At 36.4% G+C, this 21,451-nt stretch overlaps 2 protein-coding genes across 5 annotated transcripts in view; one reads left to right on the top strand and one right to left on the bottom strand.

The window, feature by feature from the left end:
* LOC121725846 (leucine-rich repeat and calponin homology domain-containing protein) overlaps positions 1–21,451 on the top strand; it is an 81,279-nt gene that overhangs the window by 42,220 nt on the left and 17,608 nt on the right. The window contains exon 1 of one of the 4 annotated variants that reach the window (XM_042112986.1): positions 10,868–10,872. The exons of the other annotated variants lie outside the window; for them this stretch is intronic. The gene's annotated coding sequence lies outside the window, so the exon portion shown is untranslated. Of the gene's footprint in view, positions 1–10,867; positions 10,873–21,451 lie in introns of those variants that run through there. 4 annotated transcript variants of the gene reach the window in all.
* On the bottom strand, positions 4,700–8,177 carry LOC121725895. Its single transcript, XM_042113066.1, has 2 exons — positions 7,904–8,177; positions 4,700–5,377 (listed from the first exon to the last, which is right to left on the bottom strand). The coding sequence occupies exons 1-2, from the start codon at positions 8,085–8,087 to the stop codon at positions 4,839–4,841; spliced, it is 723 nt and encodes a 240-aa protein (XP_041969000.1). The 5' UTR covers positions 8,088–8,177; the 3' UTR covers positions 4,700–4,838.

Genomic DNA, 21,451 nt, shown 5'->3' with positions numbered 1-21,451 from the left:
TAAAATCAAAGTAACAAGACAATATTTAGACGTAAACTTTTACAATTTGCAATGGGCTCTTATGGTAGTAATTCCTTTACAAAATTGTGTCACTTAAACGATGATAATGATGCTCTGCCTCATAAAACTGTGCCTAATATATCAGGTCCTGTTGACATAGATCAGTAAATAAACTGGCACCAAGGTTGATGGCATCAATTTACTAATGGAACCATCTACCCACTCTAAAGCAGTACGCTCCTAGCTCCCAGTTATTATCCTAAGGTCAAATACTTATTGGAAATGTCCGGCTTGGAATCACATTAATCATGTTTATTCATACCAACCGAACCGTTGATTGCCAAAACTAGCAATTTCCTGGAAAGCAAGAGATCATTGCTAGTAGGTATCTCGCAGTAAAAGTAACATTAAAGAACTATACTAATTGTTTTGGCTTATACAACTAGGAGTAACGGGCCTCAATTTAATCAAACAGTCTTTGATTCAAATCAAACTCCTGTCTATGTGAATTGACAGAAAGATTTAAAATTCTATGATAAGATAAGTAAGAAGTTATCCTTTTTGTTGTTTGTTTCAAGCCCTAAGGCTAGTAACAACAATATTAATTGTTGTTACTAGCCTTAGGGCCGATTTTTCAATCCTCAGATAAACAGACAGATAGTATTTATTCGACAGGTAGCAAGATATTGAATTTTTCAATCGTCAGATAGGACTTAACCGTCGAATAACCCCGCTAACAGAGGAATAAAACTATCCGTCGCGTGAACCACCAAATAACCGCTGTTAGACAGATAGTTTACGTTGACATTGGTAACTGGTATTTGGCTTGAGGTTGTAATTTACGTTAATTTAATAACTAAGGATATTTTCGATGAAATTGATGATCTGGCAATTGAAGTAGAGGCCATAATAAACGAATATATGAATCGAATGAATCCTTTGGAAAGAAAAGAAAGAATCATCAGATCGAGGCCTGATTATAACATGTGGGATCTAAAAAAATTTCAGCGCTGATTCAGACTTTTAAAAGAATCTGTGCTACATTTTCTATCTCTTATAGAATTTAAAATTAAGCATGAAACAAGCACGAAACACAGTCAATAAATAGATAGGCATCCTATCAGGTACCTAATACAGTTCAAAAAGTCTTTGTTCGTCACAGCATCTGTCTTTTTATTTTCAATCACAATAGTTAAGCAATAAAATTTGTGCACAGGCGTCCGCGTCCGAAACAGACAAATAACCAAAAAACAATGAGACTGAGTCTGTCTTGCTCTAACAATAGAGTATTCAATATATTTGTTTCAACTGTGTAAAGTGCGAGTTGCCAGACTTCAAAAATTCGGTCAGATCTATGGAATAAATGACATTTGAAAAATTGACTATGATTTATTCGACGGTTAAACCACCTAATAACTTTATTCTTCAGTTAACTATCCGACCTTTTATCTCAGGATTGAAAAATCGGCCCTTACCACTACATATTATTTCTAGCCATGTTGCAGTAAAAAGCATGTGTGGCTGGTCAAATGTCTGGTCAAATTTAGCCACACTTACAATAACGCGAACGTACTGAAAAGTAGTTCACAGTTTGTGTAATTAATTACGACATTAAGTTAATAAAAAGGCAGGAGACAGGTGTAGTTAAATAATTAATAACAATTAATTAAACTATGCTTGTTAGCGAGCGTGAAGTGTGTTTGGGTCAGTGTTTAATCGAGTTCATATTGTAATAGATTAGTTACGGTCAGTCTCTTTTAAAATGCTATTATTTTCTAATTCGTTTACAGTTGTAGATCAAGGCTTTGGTAACATTAATGGGGTGGTTAAATAGGAAGTATATCATCAGTCCACCAACCATTAATTTTTGATGTTGATTTGATTCAGTGAGCGGGGATGATCGTAACTCGTAGACATCAGAAGCCTTAGCGCGCGTTCAGACGTGCGCGTTTTCTACTCGCGCGGATTCATCATTCATAGCAATTTCACACGTGTTGAATCCGCGCAGAAAATGCGCACGTCTGGACGCGCGCTTAGGCTGCGTTTCCACCAGAGCTGCTGAATAGCATCGCCGCGCTGAGCGATGTCATGGCAAAGTCATGCCAATGAAGCGATTCTATTGGTTTTCAAAAACACATTTCTCGCAACACAGCTCCGCTCAGCTCTGGCAGAAAGGCAGCCTTGGCTGCTTTTCCACCAGAGATGTGCGAGGATGCGTAGCGAGGGATCTGTTTGTAAATAAGCAATAGAATCGCTTCATTTACTTCGCCTCGGTCAGCACAGCGCTGGTGGAAACGGCTTAGCTGAGCTAGATTTTCGCGCATACAAAACAAGCGAGGAATGTGTGCGAGAGATGTGTTGCGCTTTCGACGGATGTGTGCGAGGGATGTGTTGTGAGTAATGTGTGTTGAGATGGATGTGTTGCTAGGTTTGCGTATACTGTACCAGCGCAATTTTACCATTTTTACAGCTCTGCTACACATCTTCGTAGGCACATTTTCATCGCACAGGTTTGGTGGAAACACATACACATTTTCACAGCACAGCTAGACATCCTCGCACGACACATTTCTATGGCACATCTCTGGTGGAAACGCAGCCTTATGTGGATGTGAGTCTGGACTCTGGGGATCTTCGGTAACGCCTGTCACCAGCCAGCGCTCTCCAGTTTCCACACTCCTGTACCTATATCCAGTGACCGCTTACCGTATTTTTAAGGGCCGGGTCGAGATATCCTTGTTGATTTCTGTATAGGCCTGACCTGTCTATACCTGAGGATAAGTCTAAGAAGTTTTAGGGACTAAATTCTTTATTTCGCAGATTGCTGCTAAGTGCTAACATACCATCAGACGACTCGGGTCAACAACAGCTACTATTTCGTCTATAATTAATAAGTTTATATTAATAAATTATACACGTCATGAAGACTCCTGATTCGAGTACCAGTCTCTATAAATATTATTAAGTGTATTCGAATATCAGTTTCGAAACACGAACCTATTTTCTAATAGCTAGGTAGAGCCGCGCCGTGACAAAATATTGCGACGTGTAACTGCGCCGTAGGCTGAAAAAGATTGGGAACCCCTGGATTAACTAATAAATTCCATACTAGGTTCAGCACCGAGGGTTGGTGTACTGTGTAGGCAGCTGCTCTTATGGCTCCCTTGTGAATGCAAATGTAATACCTAGGTGTGGGTACGATTTGCTCGGTTTGTAATTTTATTATGGTACAGACTGCAGTTTATAATTAAACTTAATACGTAGGTTTAATTGCTAGTCATAGTCACATTCAACTTTTTATGTTGATATAAGTTAACGCCGTCCCCCGAGCAAACGACCTTGACCATACATTTGACGAGTTGCTGAGATCGCACCAAAATCCTAGTTTTTTACTTTATCTATTATTGCTGTATTTTTATTATATTTTTGTAGTTTTCTAATTATGAGTTAATAAGTGGGGGGAACGCCTTAACGATTACTAGTTTTAATAAAAAAAATTGCCAGCAGAATAAAAAACTTGTTACTAGAAAATAACATATTTTGTAAATTAAATTTTAATGCAAAACTGTAAGTACACATTTTAAATGCAGCATCTTTCAAGGCTTTTTAAGATTTAAACGCATCTAAAATGAGTGTCCTTTTTACGTCTCGCGTTTTTGTGAGCAAATAAAAATATACAGTAACCATGCTTAGGGCTTAGGGCGACTCCCCCTAACCGCGCCCTGGATCTTAGTCTAATTGGATATGAAGGGCGTGCTAGTTGTAAACAAGCCGGGTTATGTAGCTTATTTTCTTGCTTACCAAATACCAAGATTAAACCTATACGTAATTTTGCGTATATCGAAAGGTGGTGGTTGAATTGATACAGTAATATAAGATTTCTATACTTAGGTAATGCCAGCTGGCTATTCTCGAGCCGGCATATTGAAAAAAAAAACCTTAAATATTCGGCAGAGGGATATCGCGGAAAAAATATATAAATCAAAGGAACGACAGAAGATTGTGTGATATTAATGAAGAAATTTTACGTTAATGTTAATGTTATATTTTGTGTTAAAATATATACATTTTCAGAAAATATACGACTCACCGTTAAAAAGGATCATACGAAATGATTTTAATTAATTAAAATTTCCACAAACATTCCGCGCTAGTGAGTTTCTCTGACGATTTTTGCTCGTAGTTCGTTGAACCGAAATAATGTTATGTGTAATATTTAAAAAATAAATTGGTTAATTTTTAAATGGTAATTCTTAATTTCGTGAAGTAATTTTTGCTATCAATCTGAGTTGTAATAAAGAAATATGTTAAATGTTTTAGAAGACGAAAGTGTCTATAAAATATTATAGGGCTGCATCTACATAGGGGGTTTCGGGGGAGATAAATCGATCTAGCTAGGAATCATTTTTAGAAAATGTCATTTTATTCGTGTTTTATCGAATAAGTCAAGTATATAGTCATAAGCGACTGCAATTAATTTATTGCTTTATAAAAGTGAAATTAAATCTAAGAAACTTATTATTTTTAGTCTTACTTAATTCTAAATTGAAAAAAAAAAAACAACGCGTAAACCCGCTGCAGCGAGTACTGTACTTATTTCACACATTTGAAATAAGTATGTACCATCGAAGAAATTGATTCATAGGCAGTTAACGGGTCTACGTCATTTGGACGGATTATATTGTGAATTCAATGTAAACTTCGTTTGACATAACTCCACCAAAATACGTAAGTCCGCCATCTGCCTATGAATCAACTTCTCTGATAGTACAAGGCATGACCGGTTTTGGGCCGGTGTCAGTTGGCATGAAGATTCTCCGAGTACGGTCTAGTCCAAACTAACTATTGTATTGAGGATTCCTCAAAACTTGCATCATGCCAATTTTGACGTTCAAGCGGTGACGGTCTGGAATAGTCTTCAAATGTGGCAACAGCGATAGAAGGAACATCTTGTCCGGGTCGTCGGGTTCGTATCTCATCGGCGGCTGCGAATCAACATTGGCAAACACGAAGGACTCTTCTCCGTACGGCTCGTTGTCGGTTGTCACTTGGGGCTCTTCTTCGAACGTCTCTACGTTATTACTAGGTGTATCGAATTCGTCACCGTTGTAAGTATCCGAGTTATCGAGTTGTGTATCCCTCGACAGTTTTATCTTTTTACTTTTCCAGCCTATTTTGAGCCTTTTTTCCTCGTCAGAATCACTCGTAGCTGTTTCATCGCCGTTTGCTTTTTTTAAACTTTTATTGTATTCGACACATTTCATAAGGAATTGAAGACGCTCTTGATGCGTGTACGGTTGTTTATATTTTTTTGGTCGGGTGACGTATCTTATGAACGTGTCTCTGTAACACCTCCATCTCTTCTGTATTTGTATTTCTGTAACAAGTAAAAAATATGATTTTTAATAATTTTTATTCTCAGTGTCACTCTTTCCTCCTATCTGACCGCCGCGCTCTTGTATAATAGTGTATGAGCGTTTCTCAAAAAATTTGTACCATTTTTTAGAAAATATGATAAAATAAAAATGTTTAAATATTACCGATTTTTTTATTTTAAGATATGGGTAAATGTCTACAAAATTTGGAATAGGGGTTGTTTTCAGATATAAAATGTTAATAAATAGCAAAATCTATTAAAACAAACCCGAGGTGCAGAAAATTTCCTATTTTGTTACCTTTACTAGATTACGTAAATTCAATGTTGAATTGTGTTATTAGAAATTTTATTTGATTAAATGGGTCAATAAAACAAAATTTAATTTGTTTTTAAAATATATGTCCTTTTTTAACAGTAAAATCTTAAAATATAGGCGGTAATGTTTCCTTTACGTTACTATTCGGCCACAACTCTTTCTCATCTTTACAATATTGAGTCTATTTTATCTTGTATAATTTTTTTATACATATATAATGCAAAAACGAAGTATTTATTTTTGTCTTCATCACAAAAACATAATAATATCCTAATAAAATATTTAAAAAATCAAAGAAATATGCACCCGCTTTTATGGGACAGTAACCAAAATATAATTCTGGTAACAAAATAGGATTTCTTAAACCTAGTCTACACAGTAGTACAAATAAAAAAATCTGTTTAAGAGTATCATTTCTCTGTTTCTTTACGATCCTTTGGTTATAAAATCAGTATCTGAAACAAAATATTGTTTGTCTAATATTATTACATAATAATAAAAATTATCAATGTTACTTAAAATTATATGCCAAAACAAGATGAGCAAATAATAGAATCTTTAAAAGCTTGGCTACGACTCATGTAATTTCCATAATTATCATAATATTAATACGTGAACGAAAAACTTTGTAACCCTTTTTACGAAAAATGGGGAAACGTAGGTGCATGAAATTTTGCACAGTATATAGTTTATATGGAGAAGGAGTGCATCGAACTAATATTATTTTGAAATTATGCCTTTATCATACATTTTTTTAACAAATAAAACATTAGACACACTACAACACACACACATGAGAAATGACAGATTTTTGAGTGACAACCCTATACATACGAATTATAATCTTTTATTTATGTTGAAGTCTGTTGACAACAAGTTGGCAAATTGAAAATGGATTATAGTTTTTTTTATTGAATCTAAGATACTATTAGACAATGCAACAACAAAAATATTGACTTTATCATTTTTTTTCAACTCTTATCTCTGGGACTTAGCTGATCTCAGACTGGACGTGTAATCCAGTCTGAGATCAGCTAAGTCCCAGAGATAAGAGTTGAAAAAAAATGATAAAGTCAATATTTTTTACAAAATATAGGTAGTAGTCCTAATGTCGTTGAAACTAAGGTCGAATTTCGACCATCTCTAGTTATAATAAAAATCACATAGTCAACACTCTGCCTTACAATTTCCTATTTTGTTACCTTCTTTTCCTTATATACGTTACCACTCAAAAGTAACAAAAAAGGAAGTAACGAATAAAGTTAAATATAAACTTTTCAACTTGTATACGCGTACAACTAAAACTATTACTCGTTTATGATTTGACTTACGAAATCAAAATTGGGAGCTTTAATGGATCTTAAGCCGAAATAATAATAATATTAGAGCTTACCTGCGTTTCTTGGGTAACAAAGACTGGAAATTTTTTGGACCACTACGCTAATAGACAACCTTCTGTTCGCGCACGTGGAACGTAAAAGAAATATCAAAACGAAAATAAGATGGATATCGAGCTTAACAATTTTCCCACTATACTAAAACATATTTATACCAAAATAGACTCCAAAATTTTAAAAAATATGGTCACAAAAAAGGAATTTCAAAGAGGAACTTTTTCCGCGATACAATAAAAACATTATTTATTAAATAAATTTGGTTTAATACGACCAAATATTATTTTTAAGCTTAAAAATACAATCAATTGTTTGGGAAGGTATGAAATTGGGACACTTCACTTTTCATACGACTAGATTAGACCGATTTCCAAAATATTTTTATAGTTAATAATTTATTAATATAATTCTAATTTGTGAATGTTTTTTACTGAATGTATTTAACTTACTACGTATACAATTTAATAGAAACGGGTAATGATCTATTTTATTTATAGAAAAACATATTTTAAAATGTGGGACAAAGATTTAGATAGAAAGTACACTTTTTTTGGGAAATGCTCGTATACCGCGCTACGACTCAAGCCTGCGACCCGTAAAATTTGGACGTTGTTTGCGGTTCCGCGCGTGTGAAAAACGCGCGGAAAAAGCGGTTCCAACACGCTGAACACCGAACACGTGCATGTCTGAAGTCTGAACGCGCCCATAGGTGCAGAGTCGAAGCGAGTAGCGACGCGTCACTACTCACTTCGCCAAAGCATATTAATTATCTCGACTACTAAGCTGTTCCTACATTATAAATGAATGCTACGTTACCTAGTCCTCGTCTGCCGCCCTTGGATAGCTCCGCGTCACCTATGATGTCATCCAGAATCTCGTTCCATAGTTTGGCTCTCTTTGGTCTTATTCTGTATTCCTTGTGGTACGGGTCCCAGAGACCTGGCCGTTTTTTTACCTCCTCTATCAACTTTTCCGGCTCAATTTCAAGGCACTCTGTCATAATAATAATATACTATGTTATTAATTATTATGAATGACACTGACGAAACGGGCACAGTATACGCGCGAGCGAGTGCGGGGCACTGCGGGGCAACTGACGACTGACGCGCGAGACACGCGCGCCTCGCGTCGCAAGATGGCCGCGGTGCCTAATGTAGGGTCACCACGAGTGTGAGGGGCGTAGGACTTTCGAAAAAAAACATTGAGCGTTTTAAACTATGTTGAAATATGTAAAAATTAAAGGATTATTTTGACTTGTTATAGAAATGATAATATTATCTTATTGTTAATAATATTATATATATTATTTACAATAAGATAATATTATCATTTCTATAACAAGTCAAAATAATCCTTCAATTTTTTGCATATTTCAACATAGTTTAAAACTTTATATACTTACTATTAATTTTCTCATCAAACCTCTAAGTAAAAATTACAACTTAAATTATTTAATTCATAATCAGCTGCATAAATAAGTTTTTAACACAACCATTATCTTTGTATGCACACAAATGTTTACGTAATCTAATATTTGTACAAGAACTTGATAAAGTCCGTCGTCTTCATAAAGAATGCGCACTGTACCAAACGTAACAGCTGCAGCTGCAGCTGTATTGAGCGAGTCTCGATTGTCGTCCGAGCGCGGCACCAATCGAGAGGGTCGAGACTCGAGACTCGTGCGACTTGCGAGTTGCGAGACGCCGCGCCGCGCCACTACAGAATAGAGATTAGAGACTAGTAGACCGTACCACTGTGCCTGCCCCGCGGTATCTCCCGCGGTTTATTAGAGAAAATAAATTGTGATATATTTTAACCTTAAAAATAGCATAATATATTATAATATTGTGTTAAACTACCAACTAACTCCATGCTAAATGTTATTAAAATCGCTCCAAACGTTCAGACGTGACGAAGTAACAAACATACAAATTAACAAACTTTCGCCTTTACAATATTAGTGTGATTGTAGTTACATTACCGACGCGCCGCGTGTTGCTGTTGCGTTATTTTATCAATGTTCCGTTACTGAAGTGTAGAAACGAACCTTTAGTTTTTGATAACTTCATTATTTAATAATTTCTTCTTAGTGATGTTAACACATACAAGTATTGTTACTGTGTTATGTCTAGAGAAAATTGTTTATTGTATATTTTGTTTACAGGCTACAGCATCTGTAAAGGCCATAGCCTATCACATATGATATTTTGCTATTTTTTGCAATTTTAATTCAATAATAGCTTGCGTGATGTGTCACATCGTTTTACTTCCACAGTTTGTGAATATTTTTCTCAGTCTGATTTTCTGTCCGTCTGTCCGTCTTTCTCTCGATGGTCAGCGGAATATCGAGGAGTAATCCTAATCACCGTTCTGTTAATTACGAGGGCTCTAGTTTTTACGGTCAAGGTGTGGCCGGTTTTTGACCCGCTGCTGATATGACAAGTGTATAATGTGTCGAGCTAGCAACCGGTCGTGCTCCGCGTTTCACACGCAGCAAAAGTAATATTTTTGCGAATCGCGCGGCGCATTGCCGCTGCACGTGACCATGGCGCTCGTGGCCAACGAGTTGCTGGCGTTTATCCAGCACGCCATCGACACTATGGACGAGGTCAGCATCATGCAGATCTGCAAGTCCTCCTCCAGCGAGGAGATTTGCATGGGCAAGCAGCTGCTGTACGAGACGCTCGGACAGAGCGCGAACATGCCGTCGCGCCGAAGAGACGGAACGGAAAGGAGCGTGCAGGACATCATCTCCCTGCTGAAGCAGACGGATCCTGACAAGGTGCCGGCTTTTGTGGCAAAGGAACTGCACAAGCTGCCGCCCGTTACGCTGGACCACGTCGACGTCGTCAGCCTACTGAAGGACATCAAGTTCCTGAAGGAGGAACTGGCCGGAGTTCGATATAGATTGCAGGCATCAGAGTCTACGATCAGTGACTTACGTATTGAATTATCGCAATTAAAAAGTGGTAATTCAATATGTAGGTCACCTGATGCTTACGTCACTATACGTCGAGGCGCACAAGCGAGCACGTTTAGCCCGTCAGCATTATCATCGGACGGGTCAACGAACACCGCTGCTGCCGTCCCCGCCCGCGTTCCCCTCCCGGTTGCGCCGACGCCGAGTCCACAGGCGACTCAGCAAAAGTTTGCGACTGTTGCTGGTCGCCCCGCACCTTCCCTGCGGGCGAAAACTAATGGGGATAATGAGAGCCGCAAGGCTCCGAAGAGTCGCGAGACTAAGGAGAACCGCAAGGCTACGAAGAGCCGCAAGGTGGAGTCTTCTCGGCTTGGCAAGGACGAGAGCAGGAGGTGCGATGAGGAGGGCTTCATACTGGTGGAGAGGAGGAAGAAGAAGCCCGCCGCCCGCAACCATCGCGGCACCGCACCATATGTACCTGAGCTGCGTCTGCGGAGCGAGGTCCCCGCGACGCCCCTGTACATATCCCGCCTGCACTGGTCCATGGAGGTCGAGGACGTCGTGGACTACATCCAGAAGAAGACAACACTGCGCCTGAGGGTCGAGCGTCTGCAGTCTCGCCACAAGGTTAACTTTAGCTCCTTTGTGGTGAGAGTACCGACGCATCTTCTGTCGACTTTCGAGGCGCCGGAGTTCTGGCCGATGGATGTAGTCTATCGGAGGTTCCGGGGGAGACTCCGGAACGAAGCGAGTCACGTCGCCGGCAAAACGTGACAGTGTTAGTATTTAAGAATATATATAAAATATGTATGTTGGTTTTAAGGTAAGTATTTATTATATAATTGATATGTATGTTAGATTTAAGGTATTTGTTATATGGGCCACTGATGCCCGAAATAAATGATTTGATTTGATTTGATATGTGGTGAAACTCTTTTCATACTTTTATTGGGCTGGCTGTGAGATAACGGTGGATAACTTCATTCTTGGATGATACATGAGTGTATGCTATAAGTTATAATAATTAAATTTATTATTAGATCGATAAGATAAGAATATGTTTATTTTGAAAATCACACAACACAATATTAAAAGACAATCTAAAATTTACATAAAGATAAAATAAACACAATATTACAATATTTAATTGTGTGATGCCAAAACTGGACCCAGCTCAAGCAAGCTCAGCAACTACGAGTTTGCTGCACTACTAGCCTAGTAAACGAATGGCCAAAATGGGGGTCTGCTTGGAAAAGTCGAAAGCAGAAATTTTGACTTTGGTACCTTGTTTAGACTACTTAGGAGATAAACATACAAAAAGTCCTGACCCCTCCGAGGTGAGCTCGAGGGAGGGGAGGGCAAAGAAGGTCCCGTTTTTTGGTTTTTTGCTTACTCATCAAAAACGATGCTTCGTACGAAATTCTCTTCTACTACATAATAAAAACTAATTAAATTCTCTACAACTTCGTCCTTTACACTTTGTATATATCTCCAATCATTGCCTCGCTATGAGCTTCAAAAATTGGCCGAGTGTGTTTTTTAGGGTTTCGTACCCAAAGGGTAAAAACGGGAGCCTATACTGAGACTTTAATGTCTGTCCGTCTTCTTGACCGTCTGTCTGTCCATCTGTCTGTCCGCCTGTTTGTCTGTCTGTCTGTCCGTCTGTCTGTCCTTCTGTCTGTCCGTCTGTCTGTCCGTCTGTCTGTCCGTCTGTCTGTCTCCGGCTATAACTCAAGAACGATAATAGCTAGATAGTTGAAATTTTCAGAGATTATGTATTTCTGTTGCCGCTATAATAATAAATACTAAAAACAAAAGAAATTAAATATTTCTTCATTCATTCGTTTACTAGGCTATACACTGATTAGGTTATTCCTGCTTATGCGACTTCCCCAAGCGGTTATGATGTGTTGTGTGTAATATTATGCGTCAGGCGTCAGCCTGCCGCATAACAATAATAATTGAAAATCTATTGCGTTTGCAATACCCACGACGCGACGGACTCACGGAGATGTTAGGTCTCATCACTCTCATCTATCATGTGAATTTTGGCATTGAAAAAAGGTAGTTATCTTAGATTTAAATGATTGGTCTCGCGCGCGGGTGTAGCGCACGCGCGAGACCAATCATTCATCTTTAGGTAGTTATTTAACCCTAGAGTACTATGTAATATGGCCTAGGACGTTTCTATTCTAATAAAACTTGTTTATTGTATTACATATTTATTTACTACTCCTCCCGCCCCGCTGCTCGCTGATTTCGAGACTGAAACTCTAAAAATAATATGTATAATATTATCCTCCCGTGCGTAGTCGGAGCGGAACACTAATATTAAATAAACAACAAAAGAAAAATACACACAAAAAATCCTGTTTTTTTTGGACAGGACCTACGTCCACAAACTAGTACCATAATAATATAATGTCGTATACTTAATTGATATTAGTTAAACCTTAATTATTATGTTGTAAGGAAGTTATACTTAGAACTTCTCAATTAGAAATTAACAGTACTATTGAAGACCACAATTATTATTCTCAGTGATCCTTGTTTAGGTGATGTTTACATCAGTATCTTCAGATGCGTCGGACGTCCGTCGACCCCGTATCTATTATTAAGCCGGCTGCTCAGTGCTCAGGTCTAGGCGTCTAGACGGCCGTGGGGGGCTAATGAAACTGTACCACTTGTTATGCCTTATTCGTCCACGGTGATCCGCATTTCTTGCCCATCCGTAGGCGTACAAAAAGGTTCCGTTTTTAGATGTACTTACACTTGAATTCCTAATGTATGGTCAACGTATACACTATTTGTGTCTAAACTCCAAACATACGAGGCCGAAGTTCGGCACGATTACGCCAGCAATGCGCTACGCATACAGTGTAACACGTACACGACGTAATTTCGGCGACCTATATCAGTAATTTAAAATGCATTGCAGGCGTAATCATGCTGAACTTCAGCCGCGTTTTTCGGCCTAGTGTGTTTAGACACTTATGATATTAATATAACTAGAGATCGCCCAATGGTCGAAATTCGACCAATACTTGCAACGACATTAGGTCTACTACCTATATTTTGTGAAAAATATTGACTTCATCATAGTTTTTTTCAATTCTTGTCTCTGGGACTCAGCTGTTCTCAGAGTGGCCGTTTAAGCATTGTCTTATTATTAATGACCGACCGAACTTTCGGTTTCGGTTTCGGCCAGTTTCGGCCAAAAAATCTAGTTTCGGCCTTAGTTTCGGTTTCGGCCAAAATATAGCCGAAAGTTTCGGCCCCGCCGAAACTCATGCGTCGTTCAGTAAACTTCGCAGTTAACTCGTTCTTGCTTGTCAGCGAGGCCCCGGCTTAGTTCGTCACCATCTATTTAATCGTGTTTCGAGATTATGTTTTCCACATTACTCCCAAATAAAAAAATAGCACTTCATTTTATTTTCATTAAATTGTCTAAACTGTAATTATTATTGTTATCGAAATTATATTATTGAATTTTATTTCTACGACAAACGCTGGCCTTTTTAATACACATAACTGTTGGCAAATTACGTGCTATTTTAAGAGGATACCACAGCGGCTAGAGAAATGAAAAAAAAGTACGTGTAATATCTATAGCTGTCTCCCTTACCTCAAGCCTCTACCGCAGAACGCGATAGAGACAACTGCAGAAAATCCAGAAAATCAACGATTCGTTGTCCCCTGATTCCTTCTCCAAAACTTAACCGATTTAAGTACTTTTTTCATTAAATATTAAAAAAAGGCTTCAGCTGTGTTCCTATGTTTTGCTTTTTTTTGTATAATCTATCCAAATCTGTTTTCTGGACGTTTGAACACAGTGGAAAATCTGGCCATTTTTTTGGGTTTTTGAACGTTCATATCTTATTTAATAATTAAATTATGAAAAAAAAGAAAACATAGGGACATTGTATTAGTGGCCGTAGATATTCAGGAAAAAAATTATAACTCTACTAGCATTATCCAGGGAGGAAACAGGGGACAGCGTTTGTATGGAAAAAAATGGCGGTGTGGAATCCTCTTAACAATGTTTCCCAAGCAAACGATTTAGTAAATGCTATGATAAATTGATTATATTGTGTATGAACTTTATTTACTCAAGAATTTTGTTTGACTGTGAGATTATAGGATGTATCAAGATATATCTTGCGAGATTTATCTAGTAAATCATCTCGCCTCACTCTTTTCCTTTAACCGCGCGTTTTATTTAAATATTTAAAATTAACTTTTAACTATGGACACGCAATCTCTTAGACCCTACTACCCTGCTAGAATCTTATTTAGCCCACTTCCCCGTAAGCTTCACTCATAAGGCCCTCAGTATATTTTTCAAGTTTAGTGGCAAAACGCCTTCTGGAGCAAAAATAAAAATGTGACGTCAACTGCAAGTTTGCTTAGTAATTTCGTTTTGAACTTCGACCGCGGTCGTGTCCATGTTTCCTATAAAAATAATATACTGCAATTGATTGTGTTTTCAGTAGACTTACGTCGTTAATGTCTAAGGGAGGATTTCACCATCACTCTTCGTTTTATAAAACTTAGTTCTCATTGTACGCCTTCCTATGGGGATAAAAATTTCGTTTTGTTTCAAATGGATTTCATAATCTTCTTTTAATCACGATTAATAAATTAAAAAAAAACGCGTTCTATTTTATAGGTGAAATCGCACCTAAATAAAATGACTTTTCTGCTCTTGTTTCTTAGCGTAATCTTTCGTTGTATAGGGAAATTTCACCCATCACACTTTATATTATTATGGCGACGTAAATCTCGTTTGTTTCAAATAAATCTTAATTACATTCTTCTTTTAATCGCGATTAATGAATCTTAGATTTCGTTACGTCACGCGATGATTTTTATGTCTTTACTAGCTGTCCCGGTGAACTTCGTGTCACTTTAAAACCTTCCCTGGACTTCTAAGAATATTTTAAGACTAAAATTAGCCCAATCCGTTCAGCCGTTTTCGAGTTTTAGCGTTACTAATACAATTGAGAATCCATTTTTATATATATAGATCATCTTGGAGCCTTGTCACGTTGTTTTATTAACAAAATAGCAAGAAACGATAAATAAGCTAACCAAACGCATCTGTGAAACTGTCATCTTAACAATTTTTTCGTCTATGTTTTTCGATCTATCATGACACTAAACTGACAGGACTTAAATTTTAACGGAAGTCAAAACTCGAATATTGGGCGTTCAGAAGATAAAAATCGGATTTGCTGTGAACGGTTTATGTTGGTGAAATGCAATTGAGTGTCATTTAAAACGTGTTCATACGTTTAGAACCGGTTTAGTATGCGCTAAGCGCGTTTAATTTCTTTGGTGAAATCGAATCTACTTGGAATCGTATAAAAAGGGATTAAAGTACAAAAAAAAATTCTAGGGAACGTATTCGAGTCCAAGATTAATAATATTTATATTAAGAAATATCGCAAAAAGTAAAAAATTCAATGTGGTACTTTAGTTTAAAAGTTGTAATTTATGTTAAAAATCAATAAATTTTAGTAAATAATCGTAATTTTAAATGTTTTGCCAAGTTTCGGTTTCGGTTTCGGCCGAAACTGAGAGTATGGCCGAAAGTTTGGTTTCGGTTTCGGCTGAAAAATCAATTTCGGTCGGACACTACTAATTATTATCTAAAATTAAATAAATAAAAAAAAATCAATTTTTCAACTTGTTGTCAACAGACTTCAACCATAAATAAAAGAGTATAATTCGTATGTATAGGCTTGTCACTCAAAAATCTGTCATTTTTCCTAGTAGTAGTGTCGTAGTGTAACGTTTTATTTGTTAAAAATATATATCGACGGGTGCAAAGTAAAAAGAGTCATCTACAAAACAGCAACTTTTCAGGAGAGCGCATAATAGGAAAAAGTGCTCCCATTTTGTCAATTTTTATCCTAATTTATTGAAATTTCCGTCATTACTTAATTATTTATTAATATATCTGCATGTATATTTCATTTTTTCTAATTATGTTTAATTTACGAGATATTGTAGTTGTCTTCATCTACATTGCTCTAAAATGTGACAAGAGAGTTAACTACCACTTGGTCGTTTCTACGTTGGAATTTAAAAAAATAGATTTATTGAAATACGTTTAGTATAATATATCAGTAAATATGTGAAATGTAACCCTTTGTATTGTTAAATAAAGTTAATGTCCGTTTTACGTCTTAAATACATCAAATTTAGAACATAACTGCACAGATATCTTTTTCTACGTCGTTGATTCGGTGCAAGGTACAAGATTTAGAAGGAGGTTAAATGAAATATTTACTTAGGAATCATTCATTTACTATCGTAAAAAATGTAATTTCTTATACATATTTGGAAACAAAAATAAACTTAACAAAAATCTTACTGATAATCATTTATGAGGTATACAATTTCAGGAACTTTGGTTTAGAATTCAACAGTAAAGTTATAATATAAACTTCGTTTAACAAAAATAAACAACTGAAATTATAATATTAAACAGAGTTGTAAACTTTTTATATGCTAAGTAAAAATAATAACTTAAGTCACAATATGACTTAGATTTCACAATAATAAAAATAAAAACAAATCCTTTAAACTTTAAAGTACGTTCTATTCGAAAACTTATTTAAATAAAAATAGGAAGTCATAATATCACTTGTGATAAAAGTAAGTAGAAAATTAAATTCTTAACAAAAATTCAATACTGTGTCGATACTTTAATTACTTTAAAACTAATTAAAAATTATTCAGTCTCATTGTCAGTATAGGAACTATGTTTTAAATTATTATAAAAGTTATGATATCTAGGAGGTATCAGATTTTGCTGGCAGAGGCTTATTAAGTCTTTGTACTTGGCACTTGTGATCATGATGGGTTCATTGTAACATTTTTTGGGATCATTAAAGACACGGTGAGAACGAGTAGTTACTTTTCGCACCAAGTCAATTCGCTTGGGTTCTTCATCACTTAGATCATATTTATAAAATATTGTGTAAGGATTATCTGCTTTAACAACTATTTCTCGAACTTGATTCCACTTAACATTCTCATTTTCGGTATTTTTTGTCAATTTAAAATCATTTACACACATTTTAAAATCCAAAATTTGGTCTTGTGTTATTTCTATAACATCATAAGCATCGCCAGACGTCTTACACCACCGGACGAGTGTATACCATTCTTCAGGACAATAAATGAATTTTCCCTTCGACGATTTCTCAATTAATGCGTGGACACTATCGCCTTCCTGTTGGGTGTGACCCTTCTCCAAAAATCTGTGAGAAATATCAATGCTATACTTTTGAGAGCAGTATACATACATCAGAAATACAATGCGGTTTCTATTTTGACCGCAACAGTTATCGGACCACAGGCGGATATCTTTGATGCCTCTGTCAATTGACTTTTGTATAAAATTATAAAGGCAACTAGCCACTTCATTTGAACCCCGCTTAGCTATAGTTTCAGGCCACATATAACATATTCCTTTTTTAAGTCCCATATCAAAAACAGTAAAATTAAAGACAGAAAGTTTTCGCTTATAATAAAATGAACTAGTTTCTCCGTGTGGTGTCGATAAAATTTTTTGAAAATCAAAGGTAGCCGAAGTTACAGTTTCAGGATTAGAAGTAGCTACATTTTTGTCTTGTTTCTTCAAAGACCTCGCTATATTTTTATCTTGTATATGTTTACTGTACTGATCTTGTGAATTGGTTGTCTGGTTGGAAGAGAGACAATTTTTAAATGCTATACAGACGTCGCACTGGTCTTTTTTAGGAATATAAAAGGCTATGTTCATTTCCTTATTAACTATGTCTCGGTATTGGCGCGCTGTCTGTACTCTATCCACAATATTATTTTCCTCTACCCAAGTCTGGTACAACTTAAACATCGTGGAAAAGTTTAAATCAGCCAAGTAAACTTTGTTTGTGTCCTTTCTTGTGTAATGTGACTCCACTGGTTGGAACGAGTTTACATGATCACAGACTCCTTTTATTATGGCGGCTGTACAAACCTTGTTTTTATTGTTATGACGACCTCTGAAATCTTTTTCACAGTTACCAGTAGATTTATCATATTTATCAAGAGCACTCTGTATAAACTGATTACTTACTGATAGTGTATTCTTAAACATTGTTTTGCATACTTTTACAGTGCTAGGGCTGGTTTCTTTTAAATTTATTGGAAGTGTGTAGTTTACACTGTATTGACGTTTAGAATTATTCTCTGTAGTAAATCTTCGCTTCATACTACGTTTTGTATATTTACCTATAAAAGCCCATTGCTTCTCATGATCACAGAGATCCCAAAATCGGTCAAAGATAAGTTTCCTATCTTCGTGAGATATTTTTGCGCTACAATTAAACTTGCAATTTATACCACATGCCGGCTTAAGATGTTTCGCAGGTTGCAATTTCCCATTTCTGGACTGATGTTGTTTACCTGAATTAAGTAGTAATTTACGTCTCGTATCAATCCATTTATCTGTATTTCTCAATCTTCTTTTCTTTGATCTATCAATACTGAACTGACGTCTTTTTCTACCGTTTAACGAGGAAGGCGTAGAACATTCACTAATTGATGCCTCCGCTGCTGAAGAAGTATCAATGGTGTTGTTTATACCTTCACAGTTTGAAAGAGACAATATACTCGATGGCCTGCTTGAGTTTATTAAACAAATATTTTGATCTAATACTGATAATGGACGCGGCGGACTTGAAGTAAATGAATTATATTCTGAGGGCATTGGTGTATCCGTTAGTTTGCTCGAAGAATCTCTATTATCATCATCTGAATTTTCAGAATTATTTTGTATTTCAGATTGAGAGTGAACTGGTGTGCCTGACCTAGAATACACAAAATGTGGGGACTTATCTTGTGAAGTTAATTGATACTCATTTGTCTTCATCGCGGAAACATCAAGGTCTTCTATAAGATTTTCAATAACTTCATCGGCCAACACAGTATTTTGCTCGAAAAATCCATTGCTTATGTTGTGGAAGCTTTCATCTTCTTTAAAAAGTCGTTTCGGACTTTCTGAACATGAAACAATAGTAAAAATAACAGTAAGAAATTATAATTTATAATTAGAAGTCAATTAATATAGCTAACAATAAGAATTAACATAGATAGGTACTCATAAACATAACAAAAAATACTAATTTAGAAAAGTAAATTGAGACATCTAAACAACAATCGCAAAGTAGAAAAAGCTATATGGCAGGTAGTCGTTTATGCGTCGTGTCGTAACAAGAAATATCATGGTTGACTTATATTCATAATTACAACTACTAAATATGATTTTTAGTTCAAAATTACAATAATATTAAACTTATATTATAAAAACTACGTACCAGAACTAGTTTCACGGTTGTCATCGATAAGTTGTAATAGATCTTCTCGGTTCATAATAGCGCATTGTCGTCTCGTTTTGCCCAAATTCACCAATAATTTACGTCTTTCCATGTTTATTGTGTTGAACTCAAACTGTTTACTAATATGATAACACTTTTAGACGTTCTTTATCACTTTGCAAACCAAAATAAACAAATAATCGTGCCGGCCGGCGAAGCACGTGTCATCTGCCTGATGACGCAATATGACTGACCGCCGGCCCCCGCGCGGCCCGCGTATAGGCGACCAGCGGTAGTTATTCGCATCTACATCGTGCAATTTCACAAAACAGGTGTAGAAGTCTTCTTTTACGTGACAAAATTACCAAAACTATGGTGATATTTGAATTTCTGTTTTTGCTATGTTGTAGAACAGGATATTTTAAGCTAGTTTCTACAAAAAAACAAAAAACTCAAAATTGCAGATGACTTTTTTTACTTTGCACCCGTCGATATGATAAAAGCATAATTTTAAAATAATATTAGCTCGATGCATTCCTTCACCATATAAACTATAACGTTTCCCCATTTTTCGTAAAAAGTGTTACAATTTACAAAGTTTTTCTCCCACGTATTAATATATACTAGATGTAAACGTAGACTTCTCAAAAAATTATATACCTACATAATATTATAAGCAATGAGTAATGACCATAATATATCAATCTTGGGCAGTCATCATCCGTTGCCAGCCACCTTCGTCAAATCATTGGTCCATTTAGAGGCCAATTCAAACTGCATCATCATCAGCCTATCGCCACCCTAAATTCTGATCTTGGCCATCCCTCATCATCCCTACCAGTCCCAAACAGCATCGAGAAAAGTAAACAATATGCGATCTTATTGTATTGATGGAGTGGACAAACATACGTGTATTGTAGTTTTCATGCGAATAAATTATAGGGATGTTTCAAGAGGTCATGTACTCCTACCGCTGACGTTCTACAGTAATTGAAAAGCGTATCATTAAAGAACAACCGCCTGTACCTCATTATTTTCGTACTTAATTGGAACATGTTTGCTATTTAAAATAACCTTTACAAAAATATTATATTGTTACGGTACATGGTATACGGACACGTAGTGCCATCTAGCGACAAACCAGCAAAACTAACCGAGGGAACACAGGCAACATAAATCCCCTACTCAATACTAGATGGCGTTAGGTGCGCTAGTACATACTCGAATAGACTGTGCTCGAACTTTCTAGAAGTGTCTTGTTTACGTGTTTACCGGTTTATTTTGTTTACGTGTTTACGTGTTTAGTTGTTTATGTTTATTGTGGTACATGCTCGAGCCTCCTAGAAAGTTCCGACACTTGTTTACTTGTTTACGTGTATCGGGAACATTCTGGAATTCGTCCGGAGTCGTCGGAAGGTAGACGGCGCGGCAATTCAGTTCGATCTGAGCGATCTTCGAGGCGATTTCGGAGTGACAAATAGTGAGTGAACCAGTGAAACCTGCGACTTGGCTACGACCTAGGACAGTGATAGTGCTTAGTGATTGGACCTAGTGATTAGTGTTTGGACTTAGTGCTAAGTGTTGTGACCTAGTGTGTGCTTGTGTGACCTAGACTTAGTGAATAAAGTCTTCAAGAGAGTCACCAGGTCTTTCTCTCCAAATCCTCGAACCCTAGCACGTAACAATATTGTGGTACATAATTTGTACCATAACTCGTGTTGGTGCCAACAGACGATTCTTCTTTAAGTGTTACTACATACTATGTACCTACCTAACAAATTCGTTCAGGTACATATTTACTGGTAAGGGTGAGGCCAACCGACCGTAATAACCGGGCAAGGCCCGACAAACCCGCTGCGCCCCGGCAACAGTGTGACCACACTTCACATAGATTTCCACTTTTTAGTAGATTTGAGGTCAAATGAATGACGATTTAGTAGTCCAAAATTTTGAGTAAATTTTAAATGAAGATCGATATTATATAATAAATAATATAAAAAATTAAAATTGATAATGAAGACAGTCCATATAAACATTTTAGTTTTATTTTAGTTTCAACAACGTAGAAATGTAACATTGATTAATAAAGGTAGA

Source organism: Aricia agestis, chromosome 1, assembly GCF_905147365.1.
Source record: "Aricia agestis chromosome 1, ilAriAges1.1, whole genome shotgun sequence".
Taxonomy (NCBI): Eukaryota; Metazoa; Arthropoda; class Insecta; order Lepidoptera; family Lycaenidae; genus Aricia; species Aricia agestis.
The sequence above is the reverse complement of the archived record's forward strand: the minus strand, read 5'-3'. Positions and strand labels throughout refer to the sequence as shown.

Excerpts from the sequence above, each read along its gene's own strand:
- LOC121725895 (XM_042113066.1), bottom strand. The coding sequence starts at position 8,087 with ATGACAGAGTGCCTTGAAATTGAGCCGGAAAAGTTGATAGAGGAGGTA. Across the intron at positions 5,378-7,903 it reads GGGCGGCAGACGAGGACTAG|AAATACAAATACAGAAGAGA; the intron begins GTAACGTAGCAT and ends TACTTGTTACAG.